The sequence below is a fragment of the Trachurus trachurus genome (assembly GCF_905171665.1).
Source record: "Trachurus trachurus genome assembly, chromosome: 17".
NCBI classification, from domain to species: Eukaryota; Metazoa; Chordata; class Actinopteri; order Carangiformes; family Carangidae; genus Trachurus; species Trachurus trachurus.
In genome coordinates this window covers 29605907-29623533 of record NC_139900.1, presented here as the reverse complement: position 1 = coordinate 29623533, position 17627 = coordinate 29605907, and the positions used below count along the sequence as shown (strand labels likewise).

At 43.5% G+C, this 17627-nt stretch overlaps 1 protein-coding gene across 4 annotated transcripts; it reads left to right on the top strand.

The window, feature by feature from the left end:
• The first annotated feature begins 3 nt into the window (after positions 1-3).
• On the top strand, positions 4-17092 carry gigyf2 (GRB10 interacting GYF protein 2). Of its 4 annotated transcripts, none has more exons than XM_083991938.1 (29): positions 4-131; positions 2505-2556; positions 2747-2915; positions 3046-3141; positions 3357-3465; positions 4505-4610; positions 4755-4798; positions 4904-4936; positions 5066-5167; positions 6468-6682; positions 6903-7047; positions 7716-7955; positions 8850-9022; positions 9794-9950; positions 10037-10203; positions 10789-10883; positions 11127-11255; positions 11373-11503; positions 11598-11689; positions 12003-12143; positions 12217-12375; positions 12464-12712; positions 12800-12922; positions 13095-13349; positions 14065-14267; positions 14402-14553; positions 14663-14856; positions 15964-16105; positions 16216-17092. In XM_083991938.1, the coding sequence occupies exons 2-29, from the start codon at positions 2519-2521 to the stop codon at positions 16281-16283; spliced, it is 3927 nt and encodes a 1308-aa protein (XP_083848064.1). In that variant the 5' UTR covers positions 4-131; positions 2505-2518; the 3' UTR covers positions 16284-17092. The 4 variants fall into 4 exon arrangements, with proteins under 4 accessions (XP_083848064.1, XP_083848062.1, XP_083848063.1 ...); XM_083991936.1 differs by having other exon boundaries at positions 13095-13358; XM_083991937.1 differs by having other exon boundaries at positions 11595-11689.
• The last annotated feature ends 535 nt before the right edge of the window (positions 17093-17627 follow it).

Below are 17627 nucleotides of genomic sequence, written 5' to 3'. Positions count from 1 at the left end.
GCCATCTTGTCGAAAACGGAGAGAGAGAGAGAGGGTGAGCGAGTGAGAGAGTGAGAGAGTAAGAGAGAGAGAGAGCCCAGAGAGCCACACACAACTCGCATACAAACCTTGTGCTGTCAGATCAAGCAGAGGTAAGAGACAGCCAAAGTTTAATTAATACACTAGCTCAGGTGGGGAAAAACCGTTCATTTAAAAGTAGTGTCATGTCAGAGGACCATGTTGCGACGAGCTGCCGTGCAATGGGACTGTTTGCTAAAACCCACCATGTTTTTTTTTTGTACTCGGCCTTGCAGCAGCGGGCCCCAGTGCCTGTGTGTGTCCGCGTCCGGCCCTTGATGTTGTTGTGGGTCCAGGCTGCTGCTCCGGAAGGCCGCGTGTAGCTAGGCGGTGGCTAACGTTAGCTGCTAATGCTGACTGCCTGACTGAGGATAGAGTAGTAGAGAGATTATCTTTACGCCGTTAACAGCGATATATTTAAATAAATATAATACATGACACGGCCCCAACTCTAAAGAGGAAGTTAAATTAGTGCCAATTCATCTGTATTAGCTTGACTCGAGACATGCAGCGGTACACGAGCAGCAACAGACTGCTGCTAAGCTAAGCTAAGCTAAGCTACAGCCGAGCCGAGGTGCTGGCAGGCAGCAGGTAACGTAGAGCCACCGCTGCTGCTGTCGTCTTCTTGACGGTCGGTTAAATTATCATCAGCATGTTGAAAGTAACTCTTAAAATAATAGTTTATAAATCTCCTACCGCCCTCATACATAACTGCAACCCAACTGCCAGCCGTTAGGGGACACGTTAGCTAATGTCAGTTACTAACATGCTAGGAAATAAATATCTAAAGTTGTTTATTTGACTGGTCAGGCTTAGCTTAGCCGCGTTAGCTTAGCGTGTGTGTATGTGGATGATAACCGAGGTGATTTCAAACAGGAAACTCCCAAAGTATTAATCGCAGCTTTTTTATTTCTTTATTTTTTTTTTAGCATTGTAAATGTGAAGTCTTTCAGTACGATTCAGTAAAGTCACCGAGGTTAGCTTTTAACCACGGCTCGGCCTGTTCAGTGCTCCTGCCTTCTTCCTCTTACTGTCGATAACACACTGCTCTGTGGTGTACTACTGGCCCTTTACATGAAGAAACAATCTGAACAACTTTATTACAAAACATTCAGTGGTCAGTAGGGTTTTTTCCCCCTCGATGTTATCTATCCCCCGCTCCCATCAAAAGTACAAGTTTGTGACCTCGGTAGTTAAAGTTGTGTTGTTTTGAACAGATTGTTCATTTGACGAGTGCTGACTCTTGACTCCTAATTATTGTAAGTTAGGCGACTCGTCATTACGACGCCAAAACTCAGCCATGCAGGTGGCTTAATTTTTATTTTTATTTAACTGGGGGAAAAAAAGTTTATTATTAGAGGGTTTATTATTAGAGTTGTGAGAAATGCTGGTTACTTCAGATAAGTTTGCGCTACCCTTCCCACTTACACGTGGCTCAACCTGACTTCCATATGGTCAGTGGTATTGTGAGTGTGCTGTGTGTGCCCGATATTTGGGAAAGTCTCGCTGCTTAATAAACCCTTTTGTGTAGGGTAAAGTCTTAGCATAGAAGATATTCGTGTAAAACAAACGATTAGTCTTGTTGACATCACGGGATTATTTTTTGATCTTATTTTGCAGTTGAAGACCCCCTCCGTTGTCAATTACAGGTGTCTGACATACCCTCCTTGCAGGCTGGGAGACTTCCTAAAATAGCTTCAGCAGATTGAAATTGTACACTGGTTGTGTCTGCTAGTGGGATGGGCTGTATATCCAAAGCGAGTAACTAAACATAAAACTTTTGACTAAATTTTGTCCAACCCAACTGTGCCCTGTTAGATGTTGTGTCTCAGTTTGAAAGAAATAAAGTTTAGCTGGCGAGGAGACCACATTACATTTGTTAGGTAACAACTATATAAATTGTGCATTTGGGGATTCTGTTGCCCTTATATAGTAGTTGCAGTACATTGATTTTTCTGACACAAAATGTACTCTTAGTTGTTGAACTAAAGTTTAAACAACTTCTCAAACAATTAAAAGTCAGACAATTTAAGTAACACTAATCTGCAGCAAATTAGGTGGTTTATTAATCCTTGCAGTTTAAAAAAACAAAACAAGTTTAAATGGCTTTTTCCATGTCCAGCTTGTCAAATGTGAGGATTTCCTGTTTTACTTGTTTTTGCCAGATTTTTGAAATGTAGTGTAGCCTATCTTTGTTTACGGTTAAACAAATGAAGATATTTTGAGTTGTCACTTTGGATGCTCGGGAATTGTTTAGAGCATTTATCAGTGTGGAAAAAACAAACATTATAGTCAATATTAGAAATGTGAAATGGGCATCATAAAGTATTTTTATTTTTATTTGATTTTTTTCAGATTAAGTTTGTGTAAAAATAAATGCAATACTGTGATGCTTCAAGGTGTATACACTGAGTGGTTGTAATCATTTTCTCCTCTTATATTTGTAGAACATCAAGGAAGAATGGCCGAAACCCAGACACTTAACTTTGGACCAGAATGGTAATTGATTTGGCACAAGTCTCTAAAATGACAAATGATTCATCGGTTGTGAAACTGGTTTTTCTTTTGGGGCACTGTGCAACTTCTCCATACATGTCCAGACGTGTCAATTGCTACCTCAGCTTTAGTGTTGTCTCTCCTTCCTCTGTCCCCTCTGCTCATACTAACCCCTCTCTCTCTCTCTCTCTAGGCTCCGTGCCCTGTCTGGAGGTGGTGGTGGCAGTGGTGGTGGCGGTGGTGGTGGAAGCAGCAACATTGTTGCCTCTCCACCCCTCTCACCTGCGTTGCCAAAGTATAAACTTGCAGACTATCGCTACGGGAGAGAAGAAATGTTAGCACTTTATGTAAAGGATAACAAGGTGGGTATCTTAGCTGTTGATGAAGGCTGGCAGCCAATAAGGCATGCATATTACCGGTACATTATGATACTGCTGAGATTAGACTTGCATCTTCCCTGATCGTTTCCTGATTGTCTGTTTTTCTCCCCAGATCCCTATAGACCTACATGACAAGGAGTTCCTGCCAATATTGCAAGAGGAACCCTTACCGCCTCTGGCACTCGTGTCTTTTACAGAGGAGGAACAGGTAGGAGAACTTGTCATGATAGGAGGACTGTCTTGGTGAGAAATGATAAGATCAGAACGATTTTCTGACTTATCTCCTCCAGACGGCCTCTTATTGCCATTACTTGGAACTCTTGATAATTAGAGTATGAAACAAAGAACAGGTGCCAAGAAGAGTGCTGAGAGCTGGCTCTTTGTCCCCCATGCCTCCCCCTCCCCTCCTGTCTGTATTTGCAGAGAAATTTTTCCATGTCTGTAAACAGTGCGGCAGTACTTCGGCTGACAGGCCGAGGAGGCGGTCCGATAGTAGGAGCACCAAGAGGCCGAAGTACCTCAAGGGGTAGAGGTAAGATTTTTAACCGAAGTCACACGTAGATACGCTGTGTCTTCTTTATCTTGTCAAGAATACGTGTCTGCAGGGGGAACTGACACATTGGAAGCAGTAAGGTGAATTTCATTGTTTAAAAGAGCCAATTATAGCTACTTAGACATTCTGTCTATGCAGCTTTAGAGTCACAACAACTGCAGATAGTTAAGATGCCTTCGAAGAATCCCACCAGTTTGGCCACAGCTTGACACGAGGGATGTAATATTAGCACCCTGTAGGTGTTGTGCTTACTCAGCATACTTGGACCCCAGCTGCTTGAACTCATAATTAATGTGCCTTAAGCATGGGAAAACCCCTGTTTAAAATTACATATATTTTACAGTCAGTTAAAGCTGCATACTGTATTTTCCATAGCTTTTTGGAGTTACTAGGTCCCTGTTTGCCTGCCCTAAAAATTAACAGGGGCTTAGTTTTTAGATGTATATTTTGATGTGTCACCTGATGCATGCTTTAAATTCCTGTGATTGTTGAGCAGCCAGAGCCCCTCCTGACATGCCATGCCCTAATCCAGATATGAAAAAGATGTGTTGACAACATTTCAACAAATATGAATTCAATCCTTAATGATGTGTTTAAACAAATTTCATGAATATCCAAGGACTTATAGGTCGGCATGGCCCCAACACTGGGTCCTGGCGCAATTGGTGCCTAGACTATAAATGGAGCGTTTTACAGTCAAACTGGATTATTACTGTTATAGATATTGCCTATGAATCAGGAAGAAGACAGATGAATTAAAAACCACAGCTGGTGGTTTGGTGTAGCTACAGCATTATGATTCAGCAGATTATTTACAGTGGGTGACAGTAGTTCGGTTGCCTTCGTGTGTGGTCACCTGTTGTGGGAAATCTGAATATGTTGTGCCAGTGTTTGGACCAAAGTGCGTCCTGTGGTCATGTTGACTATGCTACCCATAGTTTAATTCATGCTGCATGGTTGCACTGGCTAACATACAGCCAGATCATATTAGGCTGCTTGACCTTGTGATTGCTTTCAGGCCGGGGGAGAGGAGATGGAGGGTTTTACCAAAGAAGTTTTGATGATGTGGAAGGTTTTGGTCGTGGAGCGAGGGAGATGCATCGCTCCCAGAGCTGGGAAGAAAGGTATTGAAAGACGTATTTGTGGCAAGATTTGTTGTGACCTTGTTTTGACAATCTGTACATGTTAAGTTTAAGTTTTTGCGAGAAAGCAGTTTAATATCTCCTTAGTCATGATGTTGCATAATGGATGATTTCTTTTCTCTGCAGGGGAGACAGAAGGTTTGAAAAGCCGCCAGGTCGAAAAGACCCAGGTTAGTGTTACTTTCTTTTTTGGTCAAATAATCAATACGTGACATCCTCATTGGCAAATACGCTGGCTTACCTCTACTATCTGCTCCTCTCTGTGAACCTGACAGAAGCTGCTCCAGGACATTTTCCGATGAATCACAGTAAGTTTGTTTAACTATTGAGCAACAGGAAGTTCAGATTTGTTAGTGGACGTTACATATGACATGCTTTGTCTTTAATTGATGTAATGGTGACGACTGCACTTTTAATCAACTCACTGCTCTTTGCAGTCCGAGGAAACTACGAGGACGTCGTGCCAGGCCTGCCGAGGAAGCACGACTTCACGCGCTCGGAGAGTGAGAACTGGCGTTCTTCTCGAGATGATCAGAACGGTGAGGATGATGAGGGGGGCTGGCACCTGGCGGGTTCTCGACGGGACAGTGACCGGTGGTGCCCCCCGAGCCCAGGTGGGCACAGCACTGACCACATTACCAATACATTTATCCTTGATAAATTATCTGGGATAAATGTATTTGTGTTGTACCACCATTTTTATAGTCTGGCCTGTTTCAGAATAAGGTACATCTGTGAGTCAGGACCTGTGTATTGCTGTAGGGTTTATATTATTTCATTATAGCGACTAGAATAGATGTTTTACCATATAACCAACTCGGATTAAGAGATGTTCTTCATCTCTGTGTTTTCCTTCCAGTTTATCGTTATCAGAATATTATGACTGAAGTGGATATCCATTATGGAAACATTTAGTATAAGAGGGACAATTGAAGGGCACACCGATGTCCTCTTCCCTTTCCTGTGTTGCATTTGGAAAATAAGTCATACTCGGGGCTCTACGCTAACATTTTTCCCAAAGAGCACATGTGCTCCTAAAGTAAAATGTCTGGGAGCGGAATAAAAAATGTTTATGCAACACATTATTCATTTAATTCACTGGCCTACTGGTGGGCCCAGCATGCATTAGAAGCAATGCAACCCACAGGCAGGTGGCCTTTAAGGGGTTAACCCTTGAATAATGTTGAGGGTCAAACGTGACATGCTGTACTGCTGATCACCGGGTCGGTTTGAGCTGCGTTCATGTTACGTTATACTTCCAAACTCTTCACTCAGTGACCCATGTCAGCGAATATTTGACTTGCCAGTCCCTGGCCATCAGCATTTTAGCCACGCAGCGACCGCACACGGCTTTGTGGTGTTTTATCATACGGGTCGGTGGTGGCCCAGTGAGGCGGCAGCAGCACCAAGGCTGGTTCTGCTCCTCTTTGACTCTGAAGTCTCTGTAGTGCTACAGTCAGCTGAGCCTGAGGCCAACATACAACAGGTAACGGTGTGGTGTTGTTGCCTCTTTTCTCCCTTACATGTGACTACTGGTGCCAGAGAATTGTGGGATTTGTAGTTTTTGAACTGTCGCAGATAAACTTAGGTTGTGCTCTTTACTCGCACACTGTGCGCCTAAATCATTTTCCCGGTTCGCACATGTATTTTTTTAGGGGCAAATGCGAGTGAATTGCTCGCACTGTAGAGCCCTGATGCTGTCATCATGTGTTAACGAATGTGGACGTACTTTGTTCAGTTCCACTAGTGGTGGCTAAATGTTGACCGTCCATCTCAACAAAGCCGATTCCAGTCATGGGATTAGTTGTACCATTCTGACAATTTTCCTGTCTTGTACAGATGGTCAGCCACGGTCAGCAGGGTGGCGGGAACACCCAGATCAGCGCCGCCGTTTCCCGTTCGATGCAAGAGAAGACGAGCGTGGATACAGGAGGCCACGGTCAGGCAGCGGCAGCCTGGAAGATGAGAGAGACAGCTTGCCAGAGTGGTGTCTGGAGGATGCAGACGAGGAGGCGGGCACCTTTGACTCATCAGGGGCCTTTCTCTCTCTCAAGGTACAAGGACACCTGAGTTTTAATTAAATCAATGAAATTAAGTTGGGATTTATGTGAAACAGAGTATTGATGTGACTTTTATTTCACATTAAGTGACTTGTTATTGCAAGATATTTTGGCGCAGATCATCACCTTGCCTATTAACATGGAAATGCGAATTATGAATAGGATTATACTGTAATCAGATTTTCTGAGGTTGTGCTTTTTGTTCCATTATCAGAAAGCCTCCAAGGAGCCGATATTGGAAGAGGCAGAGCTTGAGTTCAAGCCCCTGGAAGAGTGTGAGGAAGGCCTGGAGGAGGAGGACATTCAGTCCAAGGAGACCAAAGAAACAGAAATGGAGAAGAGAGAAGCTGACCGGAAAGGTTAGTCACTTCAATAGATATAAAACATTTTTCGAGATATGTTAATTGCATTGAAAAAACTTGGACATGAAATCTAATGGATTTGGGATTAGCCACCTGTTTTTAGTGACTTTTTCGCAGAAAGCTAATCTTAATCAATGCTGCGATTTCACAAACAGTAATCCAGCTGAATGCAGTTTACACTGGTCTGTGCCATTTTGCTGTCATAACACCTGTGTGCAAATGTCATAATGATCATGTTGGTCCACATGGTTTGGTACAAAATAACATTTTAGTAATACATGAAATGGTATTGGGGAAAAAGCACAGTTCATAAACAGGTATAGAAGTATAATCTTTTCAAGTTGTTAATTCATCTGTGTGTATAGCCCATTATGTGAATGCAGTGTAGTCGGTAAACCTTTGCCCAGACATTAACTTGGACTCGAGGAAGAACCTACTGGTCAAAGGTCAACATGGCATTTGGTTTGTGAACACAGTATCCCAGGAACTCATCAAGATTTGGCACAAACAAGGAAGAAGTGATTAGATTTTGGTGGTTTTCCATGGCACTGTAATCACAAATTGATTTGCTAATCATTAACACCAATTACATTTTATATCCAAGTGGTTAAAGATCAACTGAACTGTGACATCGTGTTTTGTTTTGTTTGTTTTTTTTTAAACAGAGTTGGCCAGAGTGTCTGAGGAGGCTCCACCTGTTGCTCCCCCAGTCTCGGAGCCTCAGGTCTCTGTCCAGTCTTTGCCCCCCAGCCAGCTCAGCAGACCAGAAGAGCCGGAGCGGCCAGCTGAACGGCAGCCACCCCTCGACCACCCACCAGAGCCCTGCAAAATCCCCCTGCACGTCCCCATGTCTAACAGCATGCTGGAGTCCCTACCCATGACCCACATCTCCACCACCCGGACAGGTGAGATTGTCGCTCTTCAGTTTCACAGTGGATGTAGAGAAGTATCTACAGGTGCATCTCAATTAGTTAGTACTTGGTTGGGGCAATTTAACTTGAACTACTGGAAATGGACTTTCCCATGATATTCTGTGCATGTAGATGGACATGCTTTTCAGAAGGCCAACATTTCAATATTAAAAATGCTTTTTTTGAAGAGACCGGAGGAGTTTTCTTATGGTTATAAAAGAGTCTCATATTAATATGGATGAATCTATGTTACCCACACTTGTTAATGGGTCCATTTTCAATAAATATATCGTGTTGTCTTAAGTTATTTTTATATTATTATTATTTAGTGGTCGGCTCGCCCAGCATTTCCTAGTTTCGGTTTCCCAGGCGCTGCCCGGCAGGTCATGGGAATAATGCCACGAGATCGCTAGTTGGCATCGTTTATGGTCGGAACTACGACGGTATCTGATCGTCTTCGAACCTCTGACTTTCATTCTTGATTAATGAAAACATTCTTGCCAAATGCTTTCGTTTGCGTTGTGCCGGCCAAGAATTTCACGGTGCGCGCAGAGGCTCATGGGAAATGTGGTGTGAAAATACTTTGCTTTCCGAAACTCCTCGTAGTCCCTTTTTAATTGGTCTCTTGTAATATTCAAAAATAGGTTATCATTAAATGTTAGCCATAATCATTACAATTAAAAAATAAATTAAGACATGAAATGTTTCATTCTGTGTGTAATGTATCTGTCTATATAATGTGTTAGTTTCACTTTTTGAATTTAATTACTGACATAAATAAACTTTTCCATTATATTCAAATTTATTGAGATGCACCTGTAGATCTTATGCTCTACCTACCACGAAACTGCTCTAACATCTGCCATTTCCTTCTCCTGTTCAATGCAGAAGTATCTATTCCATCGCCAAGCATTCAGCTACCACAGCAAAAGCCCATGGAAATTCCAGTGGCGATGAACAATCCTTTGCCTTTCCCTTCAAATATGATGGCACCTATTGGCAGGCCAACCGCTGTGCCACACGACACAGATGAAGATGAGGGACTGAAACACTTTGAGCAGGCAAGTTAGCAGACTACAAAGCTTCACTGACACTTACTGGTATGCATGGACCCCTTAAAGCAGAAGTAAGCGATCCGGTCGTTTTCGCTAATGCTGCGTTCGAGGCCGGCTTTTGAAATCGTAAATTACAGCTTCAAGTCACAACTTACGACTTTGTAGCGTTCCAGGCAACCCACTCGTGTTTTTCCGACCTGTTTTACCTGTGAAAGTCGCTATAACGGCCACTCGTAACTTCTGACCCGTGAACTCGTACCAGATCGAACTGGTACGACTTCACAGGTCGGAAAAAAACAGGAGTTACGAGTTTCCTTGAACGCACCATAACAGTCCTCGTCTCTGCGTCGCCACATTCACGGCGTCCCTTGGCTGCACACACAGCCCTGCATGCCGTTCTCTCTCCTCATTGGATAAAAACTGTAGGATACGATAAATGTTTTCTCCTCGGCTCAGAGCAGAGCAGAGTGACTGACAGACCCGTGTTTCAGACCAAACACTCTATGTAAGTGATTGCTGTCGGAAGATATAACTATTTAAGACTTATATTAACACAAATATATCACTTACTTCTGCTTTAAGTCTACTGATACCAGAGAGGTGACTTCCCTTTTTCCGATTCATGATTCATGCTTAATTGTCCTTAAAACACTGGGAAAACAGTCACCTGTATGTCCTCTAAACCTCCAACAATGAGCTGACTGTTTAGGTTTGGTTGTATTGATGCACACATACCGATGTGTACCGACCGTATAACTTTTGACAACTGCCCCTCAGGAGGCAGAAAAGATGGTGGCCTACCTACAGGACGGTGTGGTGGATGATGACAGACTTGCAGTAAAAGCTTCAGAGAAGCCCAAACCCGCAGGCCTGCCGCTCACCCATGAAGCTGCTCTGAAGTGGTTCTACAAAGACCCCCAGGGGGAGATACAGGGTAAGAAGGGAGGAGATTTTATGTGCTGAAAAAAGGCGACTTAAACTACTCTATTTCTGAAACGGCTCCTATTTCCTTTCCTTCAGGTCCATTCAGTAACCAGGAGATGACCGAGTGGTTTCAGGCCGGTTACTTCACCGTGTCTCTGTTAGTCAAAAGAGGGTGCGATGATGTATTTCAACCACTTGGAGAGATTATGAAGATATGGGGGAGGGTACCGTTCACTCCAGGACCGGCACCTCCACCTCTACAGGTATTCATTCATTTCACTGTCTGGTCTGTTTCATTCCTTATATCCGAGGGTTTGCTTTGTGATAAAGCACTAGTTGCCAACACCAGCCACGACCTGTAGATGGTGTTGTGTTCCACTCAGAGAAATCCCTTATGTATCCGAGTGTTGCAAGAACCTGCAATTTTTCATCATCATCAAGTCATAGCTGAAATCTTGTTAAACACGCGGCTGGTCTGGATTTTAAACAAATGAAATGAAAAGTGAACATGGAAGCAACTGAAGCAGCTACTTTTACAGTTCAACCAAGTGAATGTGTAGCATCAATCACCTGGGAAAGAATGCGAGGTTCCTATTTCTATGTATTTATGTATTTGTTTGTTATGGAGATTGGCATTTTGAATTCTCAAAGACAAAGAAACTCATAATTATTAAATGTTCTATATACTGAATTATTGGAAAATATAGAAATATCAGTTTTAGCCTTCTATAACTGGAAGTCGTCCAAACTCAAAGCTGTCAGCTCTGTTCGACATCTTATATCTGTTGCTGTCTTTTGCCTGTTGGACCGGTGCGATTGTCCTCACTGTGTCTCTTGATGTGATCCAGGGTGATGGCGATCAGGAGAGGTTGAAGAGGCAGCAGGAGCTCACTGCGCTCAACCTCTACCAATTACAGCAGCTCCAGTATCAATACCACCTCAGGTACAGCAGTCCCACATCTGATATTTACTTTAACACAGACACAGATTTATACCACATGCCCTTTACTGGCACACACCAGAAAGCAGACATTGGTATGAAAAGTAGGCGGACTCCATCCTTTAATTTGCAATGATAGATTTATCCAAACTATTCCTCTATATTAATATTTCAAAAAATAAATTATTAAGACAGAAGTTTCCATTTTCTCTAATTCCCCTTGTTCCCTTGTCTTCCTCCTTTCAGGCAGCAGTATGCTCATGCCCTGGCCCAGCAGAAAGCTGCAGCCCTCAGCTCAGCTCCTCTTCAACAGCAGCAGCAGCACCAACAGCAGATCAACCTGCTACTACAGCAATACCAGACACTCAAGTTAAGGTTGGCACTCGCATCACTGGACATACGCGTCAACCCTGCCTGTAAATCTTAACCTGCATACACATGAAGTGAGCATTATATTTATTAATGTAATGTTGTTTTCTCATCTCACTGAAGAGCGTCAGAGAGCCTCCTACCTCCTGTCACCCGATCCCTATCTGTCACAGACTCTGGTTCTGTATGGGAAATGCAGAATCCATCCTCTCAGGCCTCCTGCACACCAAACCTCCAACCAGCTGCTCCAAGCAGTGAGTTTGAGTCTTTGGTCAGCACTGGTTTATTTATTTTTGCAATGTCATGTTGCAGCAGGTCTAATGCATCCTATTGTGTCCTCCCCAGCAGCATGGGATGGCAGCAGTGTGTGGGATTTACCTATAGACTCCATGGCACAGGCTCCAACCATCGAGCAGATGCAACAGTTGGAGAAGACGAGGGTGAAGAGAACTTCTGTTTTCTTGGTCCAGTGGAAGTGATAGTTACTGTACCTTAAGTACAGTAACAAAATATTTTACCCAAATTGGCATCAATTCTAAAAAAAAAAAAACATAAGGGGTATTTGTAAGTCCTAAAAATGTTTTAAAAACATACAAATTAGACTCTGCAATAGGCTTCTGATATGTCAACATATTGGTTGACATATGAAGAGGTACGCAGGAACAAAATAACTTTAGGATTTAGAGACGTAAATATGCATAGAGTATCACTATAGATAATAACCGTTGTGTATTTTTATCTTGTATTGAACAGTTGGAGCAGGAGAGGCGTGAGGCAGATATGAGAGCCAAAAGGGAGGAAGAGGAAAGGAAACGTTTGGAGGAGGCCCTGAGGGCCCGACAAGAGGAGGAACGCAAACGCTTGGAAGTAGAGGAGTTGGCACGGCAAAAACAGGTTGAGTGTTAGAACAGCATTATGGTGAATTGTTTTTCGAAGGCATTGATACTGACCCAATGTAAATCTTTAGGAGGAAGCTCTGAGGCGGCAGCGAGAGCAAGAAGAGGCACAACGGAAACAAAAAGAGGAAGAGGAGAGACTGGCACAGGAGGAAGCTCTCCGAAGAATAGAAGAGAGGCGAAGAGAAGAGGAGGAGAGAAAGAAACGAGAAGAGTTCCTCCGCAAACAGGTCAGCTAATGAAAACATGCTCTGTACCAAACGTCCGTCTGGAGTTGTGAAATGTTTCCTCAGCTTGCGATGTTGTCTACCTCACCAGGAAGAGGAGCGGAGAAAGCAGGAGGAGCTTGAAGCGTTGAGGAGGCATGAGGAGGAGAAGCGGGCAGAGGAGGAGGCCGCGGCTGCTGCGGCGGCGGCCGTTCTCGCCCAACAGCAACAGGAGGAGCAGAAACGGAGAGAGCAGGAAGCCCAAAGACAGCAGGAGCTGCAGAGACAGAGGCAGCAGCAGCAAGAAGCCCTCAGGAGACTTCAGCAGCAGCAGCAGCAGCAGCAGCTGGCACAAATGAAGGTGGGGACGCAGGATTTGTCAGCAAGAAGCGAATAGTGACAATATAAGTTATATTAAAATCTGACAAAACTGTACATTGTTTTTCAGCTTCCTTCGTCTTCAAAGTGGGGCCAGCAGTCGTCCAACGCTTTAAACCAGACTCAGAACGCCCTGTCTCTGGCCGAGATCCAGAAACTGGAAGAGGAGCGAGAACGACAGACGCAGGAGGAGGTAAGGACGGCAAACAGCAGGCTGCTCAGTTACTCTGGTAACATTAGTGTGCTCTTGCCCTGTTTTTTTAATATTGTGCATGACAAAATGCCATTTTGCTATAACACAAATGACTTGCACACCAACGTATTCCCATTGAGCCTGACCCTCCTTGTCCTGCGCCAACCCACAGCAGCGGCGTCAGCAGCTGGAGCTCCTGAAGCTACAGCAGCAGCAGGCTCTGCAGCAGGCTCAGCAGCCCCAGTCCAAGCTGTCTGGGTGGGGCAGCGTGGCAAAGCAGCCGGTTGCTACCAAGTCTTTGCTGGAGATTCAGAGGGAGGAAGCGCAGCAGATGAAACAGCGGAAGGAGCAGCAGCAACAGCAGCAGCAGCAGCAGCCACCGCACCACCCCATTGTCACCCAACAGACCCGCACTCAAAACAGAACCGTACGTGAAGTATGTATCTTTTTTTTTTTTTTAAGTTTCTGATTGGCTGAAAGAGGATAAAAGCTATTATTATGTTATGCAGAGTTGGATGCTACAAGAAATATCCTTTAAAATCAGTGCTAAAACATGTCTGCTACTGACCAGGTTCACCACACAGATCTTTGGTCAGGACGGTCACATGTTTACCCTTTTAACTCTAAAAATCTCAAGTGATCTCTGGGAAAAGAAGAGTTTGAACTTGAACCTGACTAATCACAGCTTTTAAATGTGTAGATTTTAGACTTTTTGTGTTACTGTGTAATAACATGAAAAACAACGATGGGCATTTGAGACTAGGGCTGTTCCCAAATAGTCGACCAAAATTTAATTGGTCGATTGGTCGTAGGAAAAAAAAATATATATATATATATTTGGAGCGGTGTCTTGTCTAAATTAAGTCAAAATCAATATGACTGAACTGTATATGAAAGGCTATAGGGTTTTTAATTTGAAGGGCCAGATACAGGAAGTCGTGACACTCACTCGCTGTCAGTTTTGTTTTGTTTGATTAGTCGACTAATCGCCCTAAATGACGACTATTGGTCGAATAAGAAAATCTTTGGTCAGGGGCAGCCCTATTTGAGACCATTGAAAGATAAATCTGAGCTGGAAAAATGTCCCTTGACTCTCTAGAAGGAGGAGTTAGGCCAATAACGGTATCTTGCTCTCTTCACAGACGACTCTGAGTAACTCGGTGTGGGGCTCTGTCAACACAAGCAGCTGCACTAACTGGGGCTCAGACTCGAGCAGTATCTGGGGTGACACCCACAACTCCAACATGGGCTTCTGGGACGAGGCGGTGAAGGAGGCCGTTCAACAACCTCCTCCAACCAAGAAAGGCAGCACGCAGAAGAACAACAAAGGCAACGCCAACCTCAGGTATTTATTAAGAATGTCTTAGTCACAACCTCTGATGAAAAGCATGACTTGCAATATGAAGGATATGAGTAATTCACAGCTCCTAATGACTTGCTTTTGTCTTCCTCTTGCGTTTTTTGTTTGTGCACATGCAGTAACTCTGTGAGTGGGCGAGCCAATAAGAAGGTAGAAGAGGAGGAGAAGCTGCTAAAGTTGTTCCAGGGGGTCAATAAGAGCCAGCAGGACACCTTTATGCAATGGTGTGAGCAAACCTTGCACACCCTCAACACAGCCAACAATCTGGATGGTACGTCTTTAAAAATATGTTTTGCAAAGTCACTCCACCCACTGCTGTGGACGGGGCCAGTGTTTGGACGCCAAAACTCAGAAATATTCTCCATCTGTTTCCCCGCCAGTTCCTACTTTCGCTTCCTTCCTGAAAGAAGTGGACTCTCCGTACGAGGTGCACGACTACATCAGGGCCTATTTGGGGGACACTCCCGAGGCCAAGGACTTTGCCAAGCAGTTCCTGGAACGTCGTGCCAAACAGAATGCGAACCAACAGAAACAGGCGCCGCAAAACCAACAGCAAGCCCTCAGACAGCAGCAGGTGAGCATGACTGTAGTGCTACCAGTTATATAAAGACTCAGCATATGGACACCAAATGCTCTGGTCCCATTTTGCCTTGTGAATCCATGCGAGACTCGTAAGAGGATCAAAAAAAGCGTCTTCCTTTTTCTCCCCCTGAATTAGATTTTTGCTCAGAGGTATTTCTGCCTGGCACATTCAAACCAATCGGAGCAAGTCATCTGACACAGCCGACGCCATCACACTCCATGACGACTGCTGTTGTTTGCATTTCTGGTGTGAATCTTATCTTGCGTCACGCCTTTGGATCAGCCCCAAAAGAGGCATTACACTGCTTATTCGTTGTTTCCTTATGAGGATGAAGAACAAATGTGCCCATATGATCCTCACATATTACGCATCACATCCTTTTAAAGTCTTAACTGGAGCTTTTTATTTTTCCTTGGTTCAAAACACATTTAGCGTCGGCACCACAGCTTTCGAAGGCAGAACTGTCTTTATCCGCAGTGCTCACACCCTCTGGTCCACTTCTTTACTGCTCTTCAACCACCAGAATTTTTTTTTTGTTTGACACAGGAGGAGTCTGATTCCTCATTTAAACTATTTCACCTAAAGCCCATTTATTGACAAAATAACTTGCCAGTAATCGTTCCTAGAAATATACACATAAATGGATCTATCTCTGTTGTTGGTATCGGATGTTGTGAAATTGAATGCAGAAGTGCAGTGATTAGTCAGAATAAATAGCATCTCTTTAGATAATCGACAAATCACGTATGTAATTTAAAATTTACTTCTCCTTTTTTGTGGTCAGAGCATCTCAAATTTTACAAGGTTAATTTGAATATACTGTAGGTTAACCTGACCTACTTGTTGAAAGACAAATAATAAGTAATCAATAATGGATATAATATTTAGAAAATCGCTGTTATCATAGCATTGAATAATTATTATCTGAGCTCTAGCTTTGTGCAGATTTAGAGAAACTGATATGTAAAACATACTTACAACTTAACTCGCCTCCTGCCATTTTTAATTGGTGCCTAATTCTAATCAAGTCAATGGTATTTTCTAAAGTTTGTTCATGTTAGAACAGCATTTAAATCCACATCTCTCTCTCCTGCCAAGGATTCTGTCTGGGGTGGAACAGGATCTTCGTCGCTCTACCAGTCGAACCATACGAGTGGCCAGCAGCAGCGCTTTGAGACCGTCACCTCAGGGAAGAAGAAAAAGAAACAGAAGATGGTCCGTGCAGACCCCAGCCTTCTAGGTGAGGCCAAACGCCCGTCTGCTGCCCAATCTGGGAAGTCTGAAGAGACTCGTCGTGTCTTCTCGTGTCCCATCTGCTCACATGATCTTTGTGTCTTTTTCGATTCCCAGGTTTTTCCGTGAATGCGTCATCCGAGAGATTGAATATGGGAGAGATTGAGACTTTGGAGGACTTTTAAGGGACTGCAGCCAAGCTAACCCCACTGACTGTATCCAGTTTGAACAGCAGCTGTTTTACCCCAACACCTGCCCCAGCCCTCGACTGCTTCCAAGACTTTTCACCTTTCTATTTTCAGTTTCCCATTTATCAGACGTACTCTGATAACTCCCCATTGATTCTCAATTGTGAACAAACTGGGATCTCTGAGGCAGGGTATGTCTTCCTGTTGTGTAACGGACCTATACGATCTGAGGAAAACCTTGGAGAGAAATGGACTAGCGCTAACTGGCCAATGGAGCATCCAACAAGCCAAGAGAGCAATCGCCAAATGAACTGAAGAGGATCTGCAGAGGCATTGATGTCTGTTGGCATCAGCTGCTCAGCCTCAAAACACATCCTGTTGTAGAAACTCTGTGACAACAAATTTCAAATTTGGCCTCAATTGTACGGGATTTCTTAAAGTGTGGATATATGGGTGGGGTTGTAGGGGTATTATGAGAAAGGTTAGAGAGATTATATCCATTGTTTTTGTTTTATTTATTGAAAGTTTTCCCCCTTACACTTTAACCCCCCCCCCTTTCCCCCTCCGTGTTTTCTGCTGGGTGTTCATGGATAATGACGGCAAAGTAGAGCCCAAGGATTCGTGCCCACTTATGTCCTGTTTTAAGGACATGTTCAAAAGTTCCAAGTAGTTATCTATTTCTGTAAAATACTAGGCTGTTTAAAGAATAAACTTTCAACTCTGCATCTGTATTATAATATATGAAAATGATCTGCTGGAGTCATACTTTTTTATTGCAGTATGAAATAATAAAACAGTCTGATGTGTGGGCTGTTCACACTTTTGTCTGAACCATTCAAGAAAACAAAATCCACCGGACCTGTATGCAGTCGAGCGGTCGTACTACACTAAATCACATCTAACGGAGTCTGTTAACATGTGTTTTACTAACAAGAACACAAGTGAAGCCAGGCATCAGCGTTTATAATGTAACCAAGCTATAGGACATTTTTGATGACTCATCCTGACGGTTTAGTTTCATAATCATAAATATGCCCATCTTTTCAGTTATACACTGCACTCAGTCTGCTGACGTTCCTCTTTTCCTGACAGCTGGCCATACAGACAAATACAGTTACATCTGAAATACTAAACTTTGGGACTTAAGGAAGTAAAAGCCCAAACTCTCACAGACTTGCTGTGGTGTATTATCTGGCATTCAAATTGGTCACAATATGAAAAGCCGCAACAGGAAATGAAACACGCCAATTCCTCCAATATGATATTTCTTAGCACGCAAACCCAGGAATCATCAAGTCGAAATTAACTCCTCAGCAACCGATAGAGCAGCTGCTGTGTCTG

What these genes read in the sequence shown, in the direction of transcription:
- gigyf2 (XM_083991935.1), top strand. Translation starts at nt 2,519, where the DNA reads ATGGCCGAAACCCAGACACTTAACTTTGGACCAGAATG. An exon ending in GAGAGAAGCTGACCGGAAAG is followed by an intron (nt 7,048 to 7,715) that starts GTTAGTCACTTC and finishes TTTTTTAAACAG; the next exon opens with AGTTGGCCAGAGTGTCTGAG. An exon ending in CCCCCAGGGGGAGATACAGG is followed by an intron (nt 9,951 to 10,036) that starts GTAAGAAGGGAG and finishes CCTTTCCTTCAG; the next exon opens with GTCCATTCAGTAACCAGGAG.